The sequence below is a fragment of the Chrysoperla carnea genome, chromosome X (genome assembly GCF_905475395.1).
Source record: "Chrysoperla carnea chromosome X, inChrCarn1.1, whole genome shotgun sequence".
Taxonomy (NCBI): domain Eukaryota; kingdom Metazoa; phylum Arthropoda; class Insecta; order Neuroptera; family Chrysopidae; genus Chrysoperla; species Chrysoperla carnea.
Window position 1 is genome coordinate 4,286,653 of NC_058342.1, and position 23,080 is coordinate 4,309,732.

Sequence of the window (23,080 nt, forward strand, 5' to 3'; positions counted from 1 at the left end):
GATGTATGCTAACTATTTCTAAGCGTGTCTTTTCTCTCAATGTTAGAATCATACGCTTCGTAGACAGTTTCAACTAGTACCATATATATATATATATATATATATATATATATATATATATATATATATATATATATATATATATATACATATATGGTACTAGTTTCAAGTAGTACCATAAATATATATATATATATATATATATATATATATATATATATATATATATATATATATATATATATATAATATATATATATATATGGAGATACATCGGCGGTTCAGAAAAGAACCAGATGGCTTTTAAAGTTAATATACTATATTCATAGATAGCCATATATAAATGGTATTTGTATTTGTGAGTCACGATGAGTATGCGCGTACAGTGTTTATACAATATTTGGTTCTACAAGATTTTCATGGAAAATACAGTGTAGTACGCGATACCAAAGTGATAAGTGGTGTACGTATGAAAATCATTTGCTGTTTGTTCAAGTTATGGTGATACATTTTCTCGACTGGACTGAAATATAACTAATTGTCTCACTAAAAATCGCGTTTTCATTTTTTATAGAAGTGTGTGTTTGTATTAATAACTTTTCTGAGTGGGTTTAAATAAAAACATTAAAAAATTCTTAAAAATTATGCTTATAGCACGTTTGTATGACAATTTCTTTAAATGAATTCTGTGAATTTTAACATTGATTTGCTGATTGTATTTCGTAATGATAATTATGTTAATTAAATTACTATGTCAACTATTTTTGTCGGAATGTCCGTACTTAGAATCTTTAAAATATTTTGGATTGTATTTTGCTTAATACATTTGTTGAACGGTGAGTGGTTTTTTTCTTATTTGTTTATAAAATGATTGATTTTTAATTAGTCTTGAATACAGCTTTCCTTATTCATATTTAGAATTTTTGTAAACTATTTTCTATATGGTTCCTTTGTCTACTTTTAGAACTTACATTAAATGTATTCAATTTATTTATTTAATGACTGTGAAACTTAATTACTGTGAAAAAACGACTAGTTGCTTGTTGTTTTGAAATTAAATCGAAACAATTAAAAAAAAAAGATTTATTTACGTTCGGTGTTATAATTAGTGTTAAAGTTGCTCGAAATATGTTAGTCAGTTTACAGTGTAGTGACTTAAATAATAGAACAGTCAATTTATGATAAAACTAAAACCGTAATTGTATTCGACTAAAAAAAAACAGTATACTAAGGAATTTATTTCAATTTTCTTAAATTTAACTGATGTGAATATTTCATGGAAACTTAAATTTATTCTGAAATTTTATTAAATTATTAAATTAAATTAAATTGAATTCAATATTTGATAACTTTAAATTTAAAGTAATTGGCTGTGTCTGTATTTGTCTAACATACAATTACAATTTAAAAAATTTTAAATTAAAAAAAAATTTATATAAAATTAAACTTTAAAGTTATAATAAACATTCCGTAAATATATTCGTGTTTTTGTCTAAAGCAATTTTTTTAAAAGCGAGTTGAAGAGCTATAATTGATAGTATTTGAAATTTATAATGAAAAGCGTGATTAATTTGAATTCTTATTGGCGGCAGTTTAAATTCATTTGCAATAAATATATTCTTGTTATTATTTGATTTGCCACCTTTTACGATTTCATCGGAAGCCTTCCGAAATCTTACTGTTTCTAGACTTCCGAATTATATCTGTCTACAGGTTAACACGTAGATAAAACGGGTACCTATAGGTATATATTTTTAAGCATTTATAAATATGTTTCTTCCGATTTCCAAATTTGGTGGCAACCAAGCATGGTCGAAACATTAGTCATCTACGCAACGAGTAAACTTTTTGTTTGTTTGCTTTTTTGTAATGAGCAGACTCAAAAACTACTGCACCGATTTTCAAAATGCTTTCACCTATAGCAACGTATATTATCAGCTAGAAAGATTGGCTGTTTTTTTCTAAAACTTACTTTTTGTCTAAAACTTTGTTTTATGACTCGTTCAAATGAATATCCAGAAACAAGAACCAAAATATTGAGAATGTATTTGAAAATGTAAGAAAGTAACAGTTTATAACTAAAGGAACGACGAGCTTTGTGGCTGCTTTATTTTCGATAACTCAACCAACTCAAAACTATATTCCAAATTGTTAAATAACTTATTTAGTATTATATATATTATATTTATTAAAAATATGCTGTAAATTGGAACGACTACGAGATTTTAATTGTAAAATTATCACAAAAAGGATTTTATATTTAAAATATATTCAGTGTCACAAAAAATGCACGGATTACATATAGCACACTGACTTTACATTCAAAATATTATAAGCAAAATGAGCAAAGGGATTGGGCTAAAACAGGGAACTGAAAAGTACTATCTTGAAATTGCAATTTAAAATCCACAAGAGATAGAATCAAATTTCTATTTACAAAAATGCTTAACATAAATATACCAGAGTTTAACTTGAATTGGTAATTGGTACATCTGCAATACAGACTGCCCCATCAGTAAGGAAAATTTCTACTTTATTTGTACCGCTGAACCAAACACAGTAAAGCAAATGTTTTTGTAGTTTAAAATTATCTTCTTTTTTTTTATATTCAAATGAGATTTTTCTCGCGCTTATTGGTTTTCCAATTATTCTCAGATATTATTTCTGCTTAAGATGTCAAAAATTGACAGCGGAACGGAGTCAAGATTTGGAAGGGCCAAATTACTATCATCTGGAGCATAGTTTGTCGGTTCAAAAACAAAGCTAAATTTAGACGTTGCATGTTGTACCGCACTGAACGAGAATGCTTCTTTACTCGGAAACTCGTGATCGCGGACGAGTGCTATAAGAGGATCAGAATCAGTGTTCACCTATCAAGCTATATCTGATACTACTCCGTTGTTTAGGCATCCGACGGAGAGCTCTACCTCCTAGATGTCGTGGGAGGTAAACTCTTTCGGAGCGTGGAATCACATAGATAGCTTGTGAGTGCCCCTATCGAGTTCCTCGAGCTCCTCCAGCTTGAGATGGAAGAAAAAGTCAAACATATTAGTGAAAGGACCATACGTATCCCAGACAATTCTGATTCACAGATTTGTCTGAGAAGGTGCATGAACCTGCCGCATAGGTCTTCCTTAACAGATAACACATTCTGGATGTGACTTTCACTGATAGCTCTATTTGTGAAGAGCTTTGCTTCCATCTGTCAGCTGCTGATCTGTATCGTAGTCAGGGACACGATCCATGCCAACGATCATCGTGTACTGGTGGACAGCTTTCAAAGCTTCAGAGCTGCTCTCAGAAGAAGATTTTGAGGTCATTTTTAAGAATAGAAGAGTTACTTGATGCTTCTTATCTGTCCTTCCGCAAGCTCCAGGCAAGGGCCAAAAGCGCGATTCAGAATAAAAGAGGGCTAAGGATGTCGCCGTGATAGACATCACGCTTGTATGTGACAAGTTAGGTTGAGACAGTACGTGTACCAGATCAAGTGCATCTTCGATGCATTTGATGATATCGGGCTGAATTTTCAAGCACTTGATCATCACCAATGTGAGTTGGTAAAAGGTAATGTCAAATGCTTTCCTATGATCCACCCAGGCCATACTCAGGTCGCACTGATATTGACGGGAATTTTGGTTGATAAATCTTTCAACAAGAATATTATGTTTACAACCTGGTATACTTCGTATGGAGAGCCTCGTATTGCCCGTATATCATCTGTCAAACCGGTTTTTTTTATTATAAGTAAGCGTTTATTTTCAAATTTAATAAATTACTAACAAGCAGCACATTGGTAGAAATATTAGTTTGAGATGTATTAAATTGCAAATGAGGGTTACATTTATGGGTTGAAACCGTTTATTTACGTTTTCTAAACAGGAAAGTTCTAGATACTAAAAAATCAAATTTTGTATGGGACTTGACTAAATAACTTGAAATTTCATGAAGACATCGGGAAAACTGTTTTTCTCGCGCTACTACTTTATTTTTACGAAGTTGAGGAGTCATTGGTCTTGTTATTTTAGCGAATGAGTTGGCAGTAATACCTGATTAGTCCTAAAAATGAGTTTATTTTCGTGACAGTTTTTGGATGTGGAAATTTTTGAATGGCGGCAAATTTTTTTAGGTTCGGTTTCTTCGGTTATAACTACATGTCCCAGAAATTCAATCTCTTTATGTAAAACTTCACATTTGTCTAATTGTATTTTAAAATTGTGTAATCGGAATTTATCAATAACTTTTTGAAGAATTTCAATGTGTTCTTGTAAAGAAGTTAAGAATTCGCCTAGCATGTTGTCCGTAGCTCTTTGGAACGTTGCAGCATCATTCTTAAAGCTGAAACATATACGAGTGAACTCATAGTGTCCATTATCGACGGAAAATGTTGTCTTGGCAACATCTATGTAGTCTATTTCTATTTGATCAAAGACGTCAGATATATTTGGCAATGGGTTCGATCATTTCGTTTAGTTTTCTATAATCTGTTACTAAAGGAAATTACTTTATACCAGAAGAATTGGCCTTTTTACTTATGATAAAATAGAAGAATTTAAAAGGGAATTCGAATGCATTTTAGGCGACATTAATCCCTTTGTATATATCGGGATATCATCGTTAGTGTGAATATAATGTTTTACATTTTAGAAGTGAACGTCATGCTTTCTGTTGCAGTATCGTTATTTAGATGACTAACAGGTAAATTCGCTTAGTGAAAATTTGGTAGCCATTTAGAGTTTCCGCTGCAAGTGGTTGACTAATTGCTACAACACTCTGCTGTGAATCAGAATTATTTACTAAAAAAATAGGTGATTCATTGTTTATCACGGTATACAAACCGTTTATTATTACTACAAAATCGTTAATTTTAATGCATGGTAAAAATATATCGCTATTTTTTTTACGTAAACTCCCTGGAGCCTCTACATATTTTTGTTGATAAGGTTCTAAGTGATATATTTGATGTTCATGTAACGTTTTCTTAAACAATTTGTTTAGAATTCTACCAAAAAATATCATTTTCATCATTTATGTTAGCATTTAGTTTTTTCAAAGTATTACTACGTATAATTCCATCAAAATAGTAATGAAATTTAAAAATTAAATTTAAAAATTCTATTGGTTCTGGGATATTCAGTTGTGGATTATACTTAATAATCATTTTTTCGGTTATTTCATGATTTTTAAGAGCTGTTGCAATAGTTTCTTCCGTTTTAAATTTTTGGAAATTATTAGTATGTTTCGAATCTATGGAATTTGTATCTGTTTCTGTATCAATTAGAAAGCGTTAATTTTTTTATTGTGATAAACGGTAAAGAGTTATGATGCATATTATTTCATTCTATGTATTCAGAAGACTCAAGGCTTTTTGACCAGCAGGTACCAGGTACCATGTAAGTGCATGGTTATTAGGTAGTGCTATACGCAAGCACGTTCATGTTTTTCATACCATAATATTTATTCCAAATGCAATAAGATACTTACTTGGCTCAATGAATCAAACGATTGATATAATATTACCATGTTGACCTTCCAAGAGTCATTGCAATTAATTGAGTTATTACAATCAAAACTAGATTAAATTTTAAATTAAAGAATTTTTTTACCTTTGTTTTTTGATATTAAATAAAGAGATACAACTTAGTGTTCTGAAAATAATATTTTCAACGTTCAATTCAGAACATAAAAGAATAGTTTTAAAGTTCGTTGAACTTGGTTGAAACAATTCTAAAATAAAAAATTGTGGAAATTCAAAATAGAAACCATTTCGTCACTATAGCGCTTCAAAATAATAATTTCCTTTCTCAGTTTACCTTACATGAATAATAGATATGGAGGAAGTAATTAGAAAATCGATTCAAACGAATAAAATGCAATTATTAATGACCAAGTAGTGATGTGGAGTATGTAATAGTCAGCAGTAAAACATATACGCATATAATAATGATAAATGGGGGGAATTAACACAGGACCTTATTTTGTGGGTTCATAGATAAGGTGAGTAGTTAGCTATACATGTTTCTGGTTGAAGATAGTGTCCATACCTTTATTTTTTGAAAAACTGTCACTTCTCGAGACTGTTCATTTATACTTCTTATTTTTTTGATAATTGAACAGAAGATAAGGGTTAGCTTGTACATTTATATTAAGGACTTCAGACGATATATTCATTCTCCAAGTTTCTGAGGGTCATCTCAGAGAAAAAAAATACGACTTACCTTCGTTGTATTTGTTTGCATGCTTTCGCATAAGTCTTGATGCATCTTCAAGATGCCATACGCATCATTTCAGGAGGATCAGGACCTTCCCCCTAGTTGATTCATTCTTGGAAATTTTTAGCTCTTATCCAAGCATAGACCTTTTACACAAGCCCCAGCCGTTGCTGCACTTCATGATACACCCTAAGACTGTGCTGTGTAGCATTCCACTAAGGGGAGGCAGCGACATTCATCATTCTCAACATTTATTTCTCATTCTCAACATCTAAATAACAAAAGCTAACAATTTTTTTAAAAAAGACATACATTTATAAAAAGATAAATCAAAAAAATTAAAAATAAGTCCAAAAAAAAAAAAAAAAAAAACAAAAAAAAAAAAAAAAAAAACAAAAACAAAACAAAACAAAGCAAACAACAAAAATACTTGTAATTAACGTCGCAAACAGAAACCAGATGAATTGAGTCAATCAGGGATTGATAAGAGGACTGTTTGTAAAGTAGGTGAATCTAAACATTGCGTCAATAGCGTGAACATTGGATATACTGGAGAAAAAAACGGGACAATCTGCATTTGGGAGCCATTTGATGCAAGGACACTCAAGGACCTCAAAAAAAAATATAAATTTTACACGTTGTTGTCCAAAAAGGTCAAAAACTTGGTTTGTGGGAGGCTGATGAGATTTGCAAACATAAGAAAAGAAGGACAACTTTACTTAACGATCATTCTAACCTCGTCGGCTTTCTTTGATATTATCCAGTTCCCATCTAGCACAATTTCTTAATTTTAACGTTGAGATCATAGAGATGTTTTCAGTTTTATTCTCTTTTAACTTTGTTTTTGTTTAACTTTGTTATGTTTATTTATTTTCTCTGTCATAGATCCTTTTAGTATCTTATACCTTTTTAAAATCTGCTTCTTTTTCTAAAAGTTTAGATCTATTGTTATTTAATTTTTGATGTGAAACATCTATAGCCGCACGAAAAGCAGATTTCTGGCGTGGCGACGCGTCACCACGCTATATGATGGTATATATATATACAGTCTATATGCAGTAGTGTGTAGACAGGCAGTAGTGTGTACAATAGATGCTGTATTTATTAGATATCTTGATAATGTCCAATACTTTTGTAACATACTTCAGTTACCATCGACCAATTGTCACAGTAACACCGTCCTCAGAGGCAACATCGAATATAACTATTACCCACTGATTAAACGAATTAAATAGTCACGATTAGAAATAAATTCGTAATTTTTTGTATTTAATGAAAATAAATGTTTATTCAATAAATAGTCATCGTTATCTGGAAAACAAAATCGTAATATTTTATTTTATCATTATGACATATTTAGTTCTTATCACAATCCGTTCTTTTCTGCATATTACTTTTACAAAATAATGTCGATGTTTCACATCTGCCAGGCGTCCCGTGACGGCTCACATTTTCTTTACATTTTTTGTTTTGAGTATTTTAAATCTACTTCTTTTTCTAAACATTAGATCATTATTAACAAATAATTTAGAACAAATCGAAACTATGCACCCATAATTTTTAAAGAAAATACTGAGAATAAAATAATTCCATTATAGTCTAGCTGGAAACAAATAAAATTCCTAAAACACTCAGTATTTTCCAAAAGAGCTTCCGGTGGCCGTTAAATGTGCTTGAACAACTGGCAAGCCAAAATATCGAATGTGCTATAATGGACTGTACCCAATATTTTCGCAATATTTAGGAAAATGGTAATGAAATTCATTTTTCATCAGGACCATTTGGTTTTTATAAACGTCGAAGTTGCGGTACCAACTCGTATTTAGTAGTTCAGTAATTCACTATGATATACAATTTACATATATAGCTACCTAATGAATGCAATTTTATTAGCATATAAATTAGTAACACAATTAATTATAAATGCGAAAGCTTGTGCTTTAAAATTGGATAGAATATCTGTTAATAACGTATTTATAAAAACTTCATTTATAATTAATTTTCCATGTTATAATTATATGTATTACTTAGTCCCCGCAAATATTCTTAACCTGTATGGTTGAACGATAAAGGGGAACGAGCATAATTTCATGAAAAATGAAAGAAACAAAAATTAACAACAACAAAAATTTTATTTCTTCCATTCAAAATATTTATACAAAATATGAGTGAAAGTCCTTTTAATATCATTTGAGTACCTAATAAGTGTAATTAAGACAACTTACTTTTGTGCTGTATAATGTTACGAAATAAACATGAAACGTCGACTCTCTTTGAATAATAAATATATGTGTTGTTGACAAAAACTTCAGTCTACATATCATTTTATTGTTGAAGATTTAAGGGGGTGTTTTTTAATAACAAGTGATATACGCCGCGCCGTGGTGGATATACTCTTTAGGGGCCAGAGCTGTACATCTCAAAATGAACAAAAATTACTAAATTTAAGTAAAGTCAATTTTTTCCATGATAATCTTATACTATAAAACTTTACTTTCGATAACTATTACAATTTAATCACCCGAGATAGTCAAGCTTCTTACCCTGGGTACTTTTACAGAAAAATACACTAAGATTCAAATTTTTAGTACACGGATTGATACGCATGTTTATAGAGGATCTAGCAAAAATTTTATCAATAATGGCTTTCAGGCTAGATGACTTGATCAAAAGTCTCTACAGTTACAAAATCCATATTATTCGGTTTTCAAACAAACAAGCAAGCAAACAATTAATAAAGCAATGTGAAGATAGTGAGAGAGATCGTAATCTTAATATTTAATGGGGTTTCACAAAACTCCAATAGTTGACCAATATCAATGCTATATTTTTAACAAACGTCACAAATGAAACGTTTAAGACAGGTGTATATACAGAAAAAAATATCTTGAGAAAAAGCTATTAAATTATTAGCAACAATTTAATAAAAAACATAAATACAAACTACAAGAACTTAGCTTAAAGAAGTTGTTTATGTATAAAGTTTGAGTGATGGCTCGAAATTCTTAGCCCAAATTTTACCGAAAGCAAATAGCCCTAGAAGTTTTATTTTGGAAATGAGCAATGGAAAAATATTTAGTTGAAACCAGCAGCATTTGTATAAAGCTCCAAAAAATATTGTATTTGATTATAAGTTTAAAATCAACCCAATGATATTACTAAAGTAGTTGGGGAAAATAATCAATAAACCAAAGAAATTTTGAAAGAGTTTGTTGAATATTAAACTAGTTGTTTTTTCTATGAATTATGATGTGTGTATATAAAAAAGGAGATGTTCGATTGGTCATATTGAATTTTGAGTTGCTGGTTACATTGTATGTACACATATATAGTGTGTCCCCGGATACAGGTAACTATACTTCTAAATTTTCTTATTTTGCATTTAAAAAAAAAAGTAATTCTTTATGAGAAGTTTTCCTTATTCTTAAAAGTATATAGGTATATTTAAAACTTCTTAATTATGTACAGAGTAGCCAAAAGATTGGAATAACTATTTTTACTTTTGGTAAACTACCCGTCTTTTTTATTGAGTTTTTTATTAAGTTGGCGAAATGTTACTAAGAAAAGTAACTCGCAATTAACAATTATGACTCTATACAAAATATCAAGAAGTGATATATCATCATCATGAATGGAATATATAACTACCACTTTGCCAGGATACAAGGGCAAAGAAATCAAATTACTTTTTTTTTGCTGATGATGTTGCAATTTTGTCAAGGACAACTGGGAGCATGAGGCGTGTTCTACGAGGATTGCAAGAATATTGCGGAAAATGGCAGCTTAGTGTGAACGTTTATAAATCATAGGTAATGATTGTGACCAGTGGGTGCAAGGCATCTGCGAACGAGAAATGGGTGTATGGTGACAGAATTATTGAAAATGTTAAAAATTTTAAATATCTTGGGGTTAAACTGTCCTATAACGGGGTGACCATATTGAGTGCTTTAGAGACAGAGCCAAACATATTTTATTATATGTTCGAAGGCATATATATAAATTTCAAAACTTTTCTGTGAAAGTGGTACTGAATTTGTTAAATGCCTTTGTTGTGCCAAAAAAAACGATTGACACGATTGCGAATAATTACTATAAAGAAGTTTTATGCATTGCTCAATCAACTCCTAATTCAGCAGTAAACATTGAACTTAGTACTAGACCTTTATACAACATTTGTTTGCAAAAAGCAATCAGTTATCAGATTCACGTGTTGAGTAGCGAAAAATTATAATGCATGGAAAGTAGTAGTAATTGGTTTGCTGAATAAATTTATAACCTTGGACTGAGTGATCACTCAAGTAAAACAGCAGCTAAAAATAAAATTAAGGAATTTTCGCTACGGTCATCACTTAGTGATATGTATTCAATGGAAAGCTTGATAATTTTCAGGAAACTACATTACTATGAACGGGGTGAATTTTATTTGAATGAATGTTGACGGGATGAGAGGAGATTAGTAGCTTGTTTCAGATTTTATACCTTCAGGTGGGAAAACCAAAAAACTAACGGTGAAAGAATATGTGTGTTTTGTAAGACGAATGAGTCGGTAGAGCATTTGCTAGAGGAGTGCCCAGGCACCACCGCTGGTGACTATCAAAACGTGTTAATCAATTTAAACATTAAATTTGCTATTGATATTCTCAATACTTACGATACTTCATTCAATAAAATATTTTGTCAAATATTTAAAATAAATTTTAGATAAAAGAAAAGAATTTTTGTGACATGTTCTTGTGATTACGAATTAATCAGCTTCTTTAACAATTATTTTAATTAATCTTTTCTATTTTTATTTCTTAATGTTTATTTATTTATATACTTTTTTTCATTTTTTTACTATTTAATTGAATTTTTTGTATACTAAAAGTGATAATATTGTTTTTGATTTTGTAATATGTCAAATAAATAAATAAATAATAATAATAATAATAATAATAATAATAATAATAATAATAATAATAATAATAAAAAGAAAATTCTAAAATTAGTGAAATTTTCGGAACGTATTTATTGTAAAAATTTATTTTCCCTAGGAACTGTCTAATATTCTTCTGATTTTTCGGCACTGGAAAATTTTTTATTGAAATAAGATTATCTTTTATTGGAGAAATTGAGTTGTGCCTGATAATGTGACCTAAATATTGCACAGAATCTAATGCAAATGTGCATTTAGAAAGTTTTAATATGAAACCTTCTTTCATTATGGCTTCTAGTAATTGTGATAGATGTTTTACATGCTCTTCGATGTTTTACACGGCCACAAGTCAGTGAACTTTCTTCAAAAGACGTAGCTGCCTTGTGAAGATTTATGTCTCTCAAGGAGATGGGAGGCTCTGGGGTGTAAATCCTGTATCCTCTCTCCCTCCTTGGCAGGCATGAATTCGTTAATTTCAAATTTTAAATAATAATAATAATAATAATAATAATAATAATAATAATAATAGTAATAATAATAATAATAATAATAATAATAATAATAATAATAATAATAATAATAATAATAATAATAAGTATGAAGTGGACCCACAAGTATGAAGTAGACCCTACGCCAGTCCTACCATATGCTCCAGGCGAGATCGAGTCCGTCGTCAAGAACGAGAAATGCATTATCTTCTGGAATTTCTCGTTCCCAACTACCAGGCAGCTCTCTGCTACTAAGCCTGATATAGTGCTCCAGGATATCTTATCTAAGACTATGTACGTCATCGAGTTCTCTGCGCCTGCAGAAACGAACATAGTCACGAAGGAGGAGCAAAAACGGACTAAATATCTTGATCTCTTACAAGAACTACGACAACTACACCCTGGCTACTCAGTCAAAATGGTTGTCCTCATTATCGGTTGCCTAGGCGGAATTCGTCCCACTCTCGAGACGAATCTATCTCAAATTCCGGTCTGCAGGTCTCATCTTCGTCACCTTATCTCTTCTATGCAGAAGGCTGTCATTATAGGCACCCTTCGTACATTGAGATCGCATCAGACTGTCTTCAAGTAACAGCCCTTGAAGTTTCTTTTTTCTTTTTCTTTTCTTTTATTTCTTTTAGTAGGTTCCACATCGCTGCGGTGCAGGGACGGAGCCTGCTTGACCAGGACATTAGACAGACTTACGTACCACCGACTCGGAAGACAGACGGACCAACGGACGTCGCGTGGACTGACGGACGTACAGACTACACGGCCACAAGTCAGTGAACTTTCTTCAAAAGACGTAGCTGACTTGTGAAGATTTATGTCTCTCAAGGAGATGGGAGGCTCTGGGGTGTAAATCCTGTATCCTCTCTCCCTCCTTGGCAGGCATGAATTCGTTAATTTCAAATTTTAAATAATAATAATAATAATAATAATAATAATAATAATAATAATAATAATAATAATAATAATAATAATAATAATAATAATAATAATAATAATAATAATAATAATAATAATAATAATAATAATAATAATAATAATAATAATAATAATAATAATAATAATAATAATAATAATAATAATAATAATAATAATAATAATAATAAAATCGGGCTCAGCCCTGCTATGAAATAGATGAGATAATAATAATAATAATAATAATAATAATAATAATAATAATAATAAATCGTAGTTTGCACCCACGTGCTTCTGTACCCCGTAACTACCTCCCACGCCAGCAAGGAGGTAGAGGTCTCCTATCCGTTGAATGTCTACATCATAGGGTAGTTTTAGGAATAGCTTGTCAGGTCATAAATAGTTCTGACCCTCTTATGGAACTCGTGCGCGATCATGAGCTCCAGGGTAAAGGAGCATTCTTGTTCTCTGCAGCACAACATGCAGCGTCTAAATTGGGCCTTGCTTTTGATCCGTCTAATCGTGATCTTGATGATAACGTGGTCCTTCTCTCCAAATCTCGACTTCGTTTAGCTGTAAAACGAGCTGAAATACGCTCCCTCTTCGAGGATCATCGGCATCGTGACCATCAGGGAATGTTCTACCGTCATCTAGACTCCTGTGGTCTTTCCGTTGATCTTACGTTCTCTTTTCTGCGATCAGCTGGACTCAAGTCCGAAACAGAAGGCTTTATCATCGCTGCCCAAGATGGTGTGATAGCGACGCTAACTCACCAAAAGTATGTGTATAAGAAAGCAGTCTCCACCACTATGTGCAGAGCGTGCAAATCTCAGCCGGAGACGCTGATGCACCTCATCTCGGCATGTCCTTCTTATGCCACGAACACCTACATACATCGCCATAACGCTGCCCTCCGCGTGCTGTACTACTTCTTGAGACACAAGTATGAAGTGGACCCTACGCCAGTCCTACCATATGCTCCAGGCGAGATCGAGTCCGTCGTCAAGAACGAGAAATGCATTATCTTCTGGAATTTCTCGTTTCCAACTACCAGGCAGCTCTCTGCTACTAAGCCTGATATAGTGCTCCAGGATATCTCATCTAAGACTATGTACGTCATCGAGTTCTCTGCGCCTGCAGAAACGAACATAGTCACGAAGGAGGAGCAAAAACGGACTAAATATCTTGATCTCTTACAAGAACTACGACAACTACACCCTGGCTACTCAGTCAAAATGGTTGTCCTCATTATCGGTTGCCTAGGCGGAATTCGTCCCACTCTCGAGACGAATCTATCTCAAATTCCGGTCTGCAGGTCTCATTTTCGTCACCTTATCTCTTCCATGCAGAAGGCTGTCATTATAGGCACCCTTCGTACATTGAGATCGCATCAGACTGTCTTCAAGTAACAGCCCTTGAAGTTTCTTTTTTTTCTTTTTCATTTTCTATTTTTTAGTAGGTTCCACATCGCTGCGGTGCAGGGACGGAGCCTGCTTGACCAGGACATTAGACAGACTTACGTACCACCGACTCGGAAAACAGACGGACCAACAGACGTCGCGTGGACTGACGGACGTACAGACTACACGGCCACAAGTCAGTGAACTTTCTTCAAAAGACGTAGCTGCCTTGTGAAGATTTATGTCTCTCAAGGAGATGGGAGGCTCTGGGGTGTAAATCCTGTATCCTCTCTCCCTCCTTGGCAGGCATGAATACGTTAATATCAAATTTAGATAATAATAATAATAATAATAATAATAATAATAATAAATCACTTGACTGTGTCCGTGCGGTAAACTAAATCGGGCTCAGCCCTGCTATGAAATAGATGAGACAATAATAATAATACTAATAACATCGCCATAACGCTGCCCTCCGCGTGCTGTACTACTTCTTGAGACACAAGTATGAAGTGGACCCTACGTCAGTCCTACCATATGCTCCAGGCGAGATCGAGTCCGTCGTCAAGAACGAGAAATGCATTATCTTCTGGAATTTCTCGTTTCCAACTACCAGGCAGCTCTCTGCTACTAAGCCTGATATAGTGCTCCAGGATATCTTATCTAAGACTATGAACGTCATCGAGTTCTCTGCGCCTGCAGAAACGAACATAGTCACGAAGGAGGAGCAAAAGCGGACTAAATATCTTGATCTCTTACAAGAACTACGACAACTACACCCTGGCTACTCAGTCAAAATGGTTGTCCTCGTTAATTCGTTAATTTCAAATTTTAAATAATAATAATAATAATAATAATAATAATAATAATAATAATAATAATAATAATAATAATAATAATAATAATAATAATAATAATAATAATAATAATAATAATAATAATAATAATAATAATAATAATAATAATAATAATAATAATAATAATAATAATAATAATAATAATAATAATAATAATAATAATCACAAGGCATCCCACACACAGATATAAAACAAACACTTACACAACACTACATACAAAGAATTCAAAACATACTCAAAAGTGGTCTTGATGGTAGAAATACCGTTAGAGCCATCAACACATACGCTACACCATTTCTCACATATTCCTTCGGAATCATAAAGTGGACAAACACAGACATTAAAAACATACAAATTAAAACACGAACAATCATGACAAAACACAGAATACACCACATACACTCATCATCAGCCAGGTTGGTTTTACCACGGTCTTTAGGAGGACGTGGTCTCACAGATATCCAACTATTACACGATCGGCAGCTCCATAGCCTACGCGAGTACTTCCAATCTAAAACACACACATCACACTTACACAATGCCATAACATCCGCAGACAAGTCATACACGCCACTTAACATGCACACAACACAACACTCTCTTCCACCAACCAAAACACAACACACATCCACAAACATGCAGACATGGAAAACGAAGGTTTTACATGGAAGGTATTTTCATGAGCTTAGTCAAGACTGTATTGACCGAGAGGCTTCGCAAGCCTGGTTGACCAAGTGTAATATCTTTCCGGAAACCGAGGGCTTCATGTTTGCAATACAGGATCAAATCATACATACACTGAATTACAAAAAACACATACTCAAAGACAACGCACAACAAACAGACCTATGTCGGCAATGTCGACAAAAACCAGAAACAATACAACACATTACATCAGCATGCTCACGTCTTACCCAAACAGATTACAAACACAGACACGATCAGGTAGCAAAAATAATACACCAAAAACTCGCCATAAAACACAAACTCACAACAGACAACTCACCATACTACAAATACACTCCATCTTCAATTCTCGAAAACAACACGCACAAATTATATTGGGATAGAACAATTATCACAGACAAGGCGGTACACTACAACAGGCCAGACATTACACTTATACACAAACACACAAAAACCACATTCCTCATAGACATTGCAGTACCCAACACACACAACCTTCAGTCTACACACACTGAAAAACTAACAAAATACACCGATCTAGCTGTCGATCTGAGGAATCAATGGAAAATGACAACAGTTGTTGTCGTTCCGGTGATACTAAGCTCAATAGGCGTCATACCAACAACACTTCACAACAGTCTGCATACACTTGAACTACACAAAAACACATACATACAATTACAAAAGGCAGTTATAATTAATACTTGCCGTATAGTGAGAAAGTTTCTCTCTATGGGACACAGCACTCCCCAAACACAAACATTAACCACTGCTCAACAAACAACAACAAACACAACATACGCTCCGACCAATGCAAACACACTCATGCCAAACACGGAAACTTCACACCAGCACCCACACAATACACAGTTACACACACAAAACATAACGCAAGAAATATACCCGACACAACACAGCACATCTACAACAACACTCACACACGCAACATCAGCACATTCTCCAAACCAAACACAAAACAATACACAAGAAACAAACTCATCACAACACAACATCATTACTTTCACTACAACAGCACTCATACACGCACCACCCCCACTTTATCGAAACGAAACACATAACACACCACCCATTGCTCGGTTAACAAGCCTCACACAAGATCAAATATCAAGACCATCAGATGTCTCAAACAAAACACAAAACACTTCACAAGAAACACAACATAGTATAACTTTACTAACCACAACACCCATACACGTACCACCACCAATAAATCAAAACCTCACACAAAACACTTCACCCATTGTAAGACTCACAAGACTCACACATGACCAAATTGCACACTATTCAAAACCGACGGAGAACGTCCCAATCGCTCATCGAACGCGAAAGCGAGCACAACACAATACAACACCACACACATCACCCAAAAGGCGAGGGCGCTGAACACAATAAACATACATACATTTATACACACTACAAGAACAAAAATACCCTCACAAATATACACGCACACTCACACACATTCTCCGGTTCACATGACAGACCAGAACAAAGAAAAAACAGTTTACCGTCACTTGACTGTGTCCGTGCGGTAAACTAAATCGGGCTCAGCCCTGCTATGAAATAGATGAGACAATAATAATAATAATAATAATAATATTGGTCTATAGAATTATTAATGGGATACGTATACCTGTATTGAATCTGTTATTTTAATGAGCTGATGTTTACCGTGAAAATTTTTAGGCACCAAGAAACAAGCATAATATTCAAAATTGATTCGTTGAAACTTTTCGTATAGATAGTATTGAAACTTGCCGGAATACGTAATTTTTTTAAAATTTATTTTTGAAGTTACTAAATCTTTTCGTTTATATCTTTTATTTCTGGAATATGAAATCTGATTATTAATTTAATTTAATTAAATGACGTTTAATGTGGGAATATTTCTACACCGGTAACGAAACTTTTTGTTTATATTGTATACAATTATTGGCATTTTTATGTAGATTCTGATCCTCGGAATGCAAAATTTGATTCTATCCTGTAGACAATTTTTCCGTATATCACAAATTGAATCCCATTAATCAATGAATAGAAATATTGATACTCGAAAAAACATTTGGGTAAAGGTGTTCATCAAATCATCTTATAAAATCATTTACCTTTTTTTTCGACCATCTGCTCGCCTTTCATGACTCAAATACGAAAAGAAATTCCGAGCTGATATTTTTTTGGCTACTTACCATTTATTACATTTGTACAGCTTGTATTACATAATATGGGATTGATTATAAATTAGTATATTAATATAGTATTATATTTTTGTAAGAAGTTGTGTGGTTTTTAGGTATTTGTAAAGTTTTTGTATTGATTCAGTGTTGTTTGCTAGCAGTTTTCTATGTTCGCTGACTTTGATTTTTACCCTCTTAATAAACTACTAAACAATCGTTGGAATACTTTTCAATTAACGTTTGACATGTTTGAATTGAGCATGTTCGCACGTTTATACCTGTGATTGATAATGATTTATCTTTGACTTATTTAATATAATATAAATTAGTTTTATTGGCATACAGATTAATTATTACTAGGCAGTTTATACCTAGTGTACGTTAAATATATCAGAGCCAAATCACTTAAATAGTTCATTTCCGGGTATGCGTCTGTCCATCTGACAAAAATAAAAATCGAGCAAAAATTCTTAAAACGTTTTCAAGATGTGAAAATAAATTCTTAAAGTGAGGACATAAAAAGTTCGTAAAGGAGCATTAAAGAAAAATTGGGTCAAAAGTTTGAATATTGAATATAGTCTTCTTAAAAAAATTGGCAACTTTTGTTTTAAATATTTTTTTTTTAATTCAGCCTTCATTTTTTTCATAAATTAAAAGAAAAAGAGCTGTACCTATATTAAAATAGCGAGCCTATAATAACAAAAAGCAAATACACTCAAAAATTAACGCCAAAATTAACATAAAATACCTATGAAGTTTTCAAATTTTCAAAGTACTTCGAACTTAAAACACATAATTTAAGACAATTTTATAAACATTAACTTAAAGGTTGTGGAGAAAAAAAAATGTAAGCCTTGTCTTTACTCGATAAGTCAATTAAGTATACGTTTAAAAACGTTTACGGGTATACCATAAAGGCACGTTTGCTTTTAAATACGTAAATATTCACGGATTGGTATTTTTCAATACTGTTGTCCTTGATTGTACTTGTATAATAACATATTGGCTCAAATTTGTAATATATCGGCTGCAAGTCGTTCCTGACAAAGATGCACTAGTTGGACGAATTTTGTTCAAATAGCTTTCAAATTCCTCCCTCCGATTTGAAAGCCCTGAACTGCGAATTGTCCCGCTGTCTATGTCTTAATTGTCAACACTATATAGAACAAAAGAAAAAAAATTCAAATATTGCGCTAATTTTGAGACACCCTTTACATACAACTTTAAGCTATTACTTGCAGTTTCGAATAGCCTATTAATGCTATAAAATCGATCCTTGTTTGATATACTGTTTTTAAACATGAAGAACGGAACTAGAAAGCGTAAATGAAAGTTATGAAACAGTTACTATAGATAAAAACTAATTTCGTGAGTGGGGATAAATAAAAGTTCGCCCTTACTTGTTACTGGGTAGAATACCTTCCATCATAAAATTGGTAAAATATTCACATACACAATTGAATGATAGTACATATACATACAACTTTAAGGTATTACTTGCAGTTTCGAATAGCCCGTTAATGCTATAAAATCGATCCTTGTGTGATATACTGTTTTTAAATATAAAGAACGGTACTAGAAAGCGTAAATGAAAGTTATGAAACACTTGCTATAGATAAAAACTAATTTCGTGAGTGGGGATAAATAAAAGTTCGCCCTTACGTTTTACTGGGTATAATACGCTTCCATCATAAAATTGGTAAAATATTCACATACTCAATTGAATGATAGTACTATATTTGTATGAATATACATATTATTTTGTGTGATATGACAATCTGAAACGTCAACAATGTCTGTCTATGAATTAATATGGAAGGTATTAAAGAGGGCGATTAATCACGAATAAGTTTCGATATAACTAGGGGATTCTCTTGTTCTCTTTTCTTTCTCTAAACTCTCTAAAGCTATTTTCAATAGATTAGTATCCAGTCATGTATATGATATAAATGAAGTTTTATTTTATACAAGTCATACATTTTTTGTAAATAGACTTATATACAACTGTATTTCAAAACTTGTCAACCTAGTACCCAACATTTATCTAGCACTTCAACATATTGAGGCCTCCTGCGCATTTAACAAAATTATAATTAACGGACTATATTTTAATGATATTAATCTGTCAGAAGAAAATCTTACGTAAAGGTATTCCACAAAAAAAGAAATATTAAACATCTGAGAAGAAATTCGTGATTTTCGATACAAAGAACCAACTGGGCCTGTTAAAGTCAAGGAAAAATTGTTAAATTTTTAATACTTACATTCCAGTTTCTTCGTATTAACGTTTAACTTCGTATTAACGTTTATTTCATTATAAAGAGTAAAAAGATATAGAAAATTGAATAGTTTTCAAGCAGTTTCAAATGCTATTATTATTTTACAGTCTCTGCTTATGTAATATGTCAATGTATATAAACGTAGTCTTAAGTTTGTTAAAATTACGTGTGATAAAAACAAAATCGTGGCACATGTTAATATTATGAGTTTCATATTTTTGATGATATTTTTTGCCTATTTTTTGCCAAAATAGGTTAACACACATATGCAAAGTATTTAAAGATATATTTCTCTGTATTAATATCTATCTTATAGATTATTAATCCAGCCTGTTTTTCTACCACTCCGTGAGGTCTTCCTTAATCCTTTATCAAGTTTCATAATACCTCATTGTAAAGTTTATTGTCTTATTGTAATGACGAAAAATACTCTCACGGTTTAAAAATTATTTTTTAAAAACATTGCTTAATGTACATGTAAGTACTCTCTCTTACTCCTGGTATGCAGCATACCAAAGTGTGAATTAAACGGGTACCGCCCTGCGGAGTTCCACACTGGTCGTAATAACCTTATATCGTTTCCAATAATTCAAAATATAATGTTTTGACCGCAAGCACGCCCCGTTATTTATAACCAATAAACAAAGTCTAAAGTACGTACATTACGCCAATAAAATCTTATCAAAAAAAATTAACAGCTAAAATCACAATATGCGATGTAAAGCTACATTTTTTGATTTGTTATTCGCACCCCTTAGGGCAGTGTAAAACCACGTTTTGAAAGCAAAAAAAAGTTGTCCTACCGACGTTATACGTCAAAAACTGCGTGAAAAAATTTCTTAAAAAAGACAAGATCTTTATCAACATGTCTGTAAGATTTTATTTAATACTCATTCAAAATGTTATTAGCGGTGGTTGAAACTCGAAAATATGGACTTTACCTGATCTTGTATTTGACTACTTTAGTAGCTTATTTGTCTTAATTAAACGAAATTAGTTCATTGCATGTTGAAATGAAACATTTTATTTACACAAAGAGATAGGGAATAAATTGAGAAAATTTTACTTTAAGTATGTAATTTCCAAATTGAATAACTTATAATATGAATAATATAACCAGAAATATGAAAATGTTTTTCCACACGTAAAAAGGTAGTTTGTGGTTGAGATATTCACTTTTCAGTGAAATTCCTAAAAATCTGACGCTTGAGGGGACTCTGCGGGAAAAGTTTTTATGACCGCCATGTCGATCGTACTTTTTCAAAACAATGCATATTAACTTTAACTCTTTAAGTACCATTACTTAGCTGAGATTTTGTATAATTATATTGGAATTCGACCCATTGGCAATTTGTGGAATTTAATTACTCATTCAGCTCTTTAATAACTAATTTTGTTGCTTTTAATGAATTTAATGTAATCGTGTACATAGAAGTTACGGAAAGTGCAAATTTTTTTAATTTTTAAATAGTTATTGACAAGAATCACACTTATTTATTTATTCAATCACGCGTTACCTTGTTCTGGTATATTAAACAAAGGTTTTGTGGAATACGTTGTGGAATTTCCAGTTGAACTATGCAAATAATGAAAATACTGTATTTTCCTACGTTGTACTAAGCATTTTGTTCACATTTTAATGACAATCTAGAAGTAAAGTTGTAGATGGTGCTGGCTCTATCTAAGTTATACAGAAATTATCGTCAAAGAAAATTAAAGTTTTACGATCATTCGAAAAAAGCAACAAAAAAACATCAATGTCAATAAAAACATACCACCCGTATTGCATAAAAATAGATATATTTATGATGATAGATCCCTCCAATTTTTTCCTTACATTTAGTGCGCATTTTATCACCGTTTTACTTTTCGTTCTCATGATAGTAGTGTAATCTCAGGTTACCCAATGAATATGGAAGTTACGGAAATGGTAAGTGATTTTTTGACATTGAATTTAATGAATAATAGTAGTTTTTTGAAATACATATTTAAATTGTGAATTTTCTCTCTGCATTTTAAAGTGTTTTCTATTTCTTAAACTATAGGCGTTTGGATATGAATTATTTGGACCGATCGTCATAGTTTATTATCTAACATTTTTTGTTTAAGAGCAATTTTTAATTTGAATGAATATTTTATATTTATATGCAATTAATTCGTTAATGATGAATATTGAAAATTCAGGACATTCAAGTTCCGTTCTTAGTTAAAAACTGTGATTTCTCTTTTTCAATTTTTCGACAGCGTTGATTTTTTATTCCTTGAAGGTACCATGTAAATAGTAAATGAAGAGTTGGAATCTCAGACCTCAAATACTTGTGGCTTCATTATGCAACGTGATACTTATATTTGTAAAGATAGCCTTGCAGAAGGGTTGTAAATATATTCTGCAAAAACAAAATTATACTCGCTTCCCAAATATAACTACTAAAGCGAAATCAATTTTTATAAGCAAAGCTCACAAATTATCTTTAAATTTCATAACACTAGCTTTCAAATGGCTGAGCATCAAGACAACAGACCATTTCTTCGCCCATCTCATTTTTGGTACTACATATCTTTTGTGATTCCCATTTTTTTTAAATTTTGTCTCGATATTTCAATTTCTTGGTTCGATGATCTTTTAATCCTATCGATACTAAAATCATGCCACCTGAACACGAAAGTACTTTAATTCTCTACCAATTATGTTTTATTACTTTTTTCCTAGTTTTATGTTTATTAAGCAATCGGTCGTAAAAATAGTAGTGTCGATGCTTCTTCGACACCTTTGTGTCGAAACTATTAATAACTGTTTTACTTAAACTGACCCATCCTTTTGTCTTCCTTCAAAATTAAAGATTTATAGCTTTAAATAAGCACATGGCTATGGTTTCATGTACTTGTTAGCTAATTAAAAAAATTAATAAACAATGTTTATTCTAAAAAATAAGTGTTTTTGTTGTATAACTAGTGGCCTGTTTGGCCACCTTGTTTATTGAAGAAGAAAACTGAAATCACAAAAACAAAAGTTCGAAACCAGTGTTTGTTTCCATTATGACGCCAAAGAATAAAACATTTATCCACATTAATTACCAGCAAAATGTTTTTAACACACTCAGTATCTCTAAATGTTATCAATTGATC

The 23,080-nt window shown here is 32.0% G+C and overlaps 1 protein-coding gene across 1 annotated transcript in view; it reads left to right on the forward strand.

Annotated features, from left to right (window-relative positions):
- The first annotated feature begins 757 nt into the window (after positions 1-757).
- Positions 758-23,080, forward strand: part of LOC123302819 (lachesin-like) — a 1,791,741-nt gene continuing 1,769,418 nt past the window's right edge. The window contains exon 1 of the mRNA XM_044885910.1: positions 758-836. Within this exon, the coding sequence (XP_044741845.1) occupies positions 773-836 (64 nt within the window). The 5' untranslated portion in view covers positions 758-772. The remainder of the gene's footprint in view (positions 837-23,080) is intronic.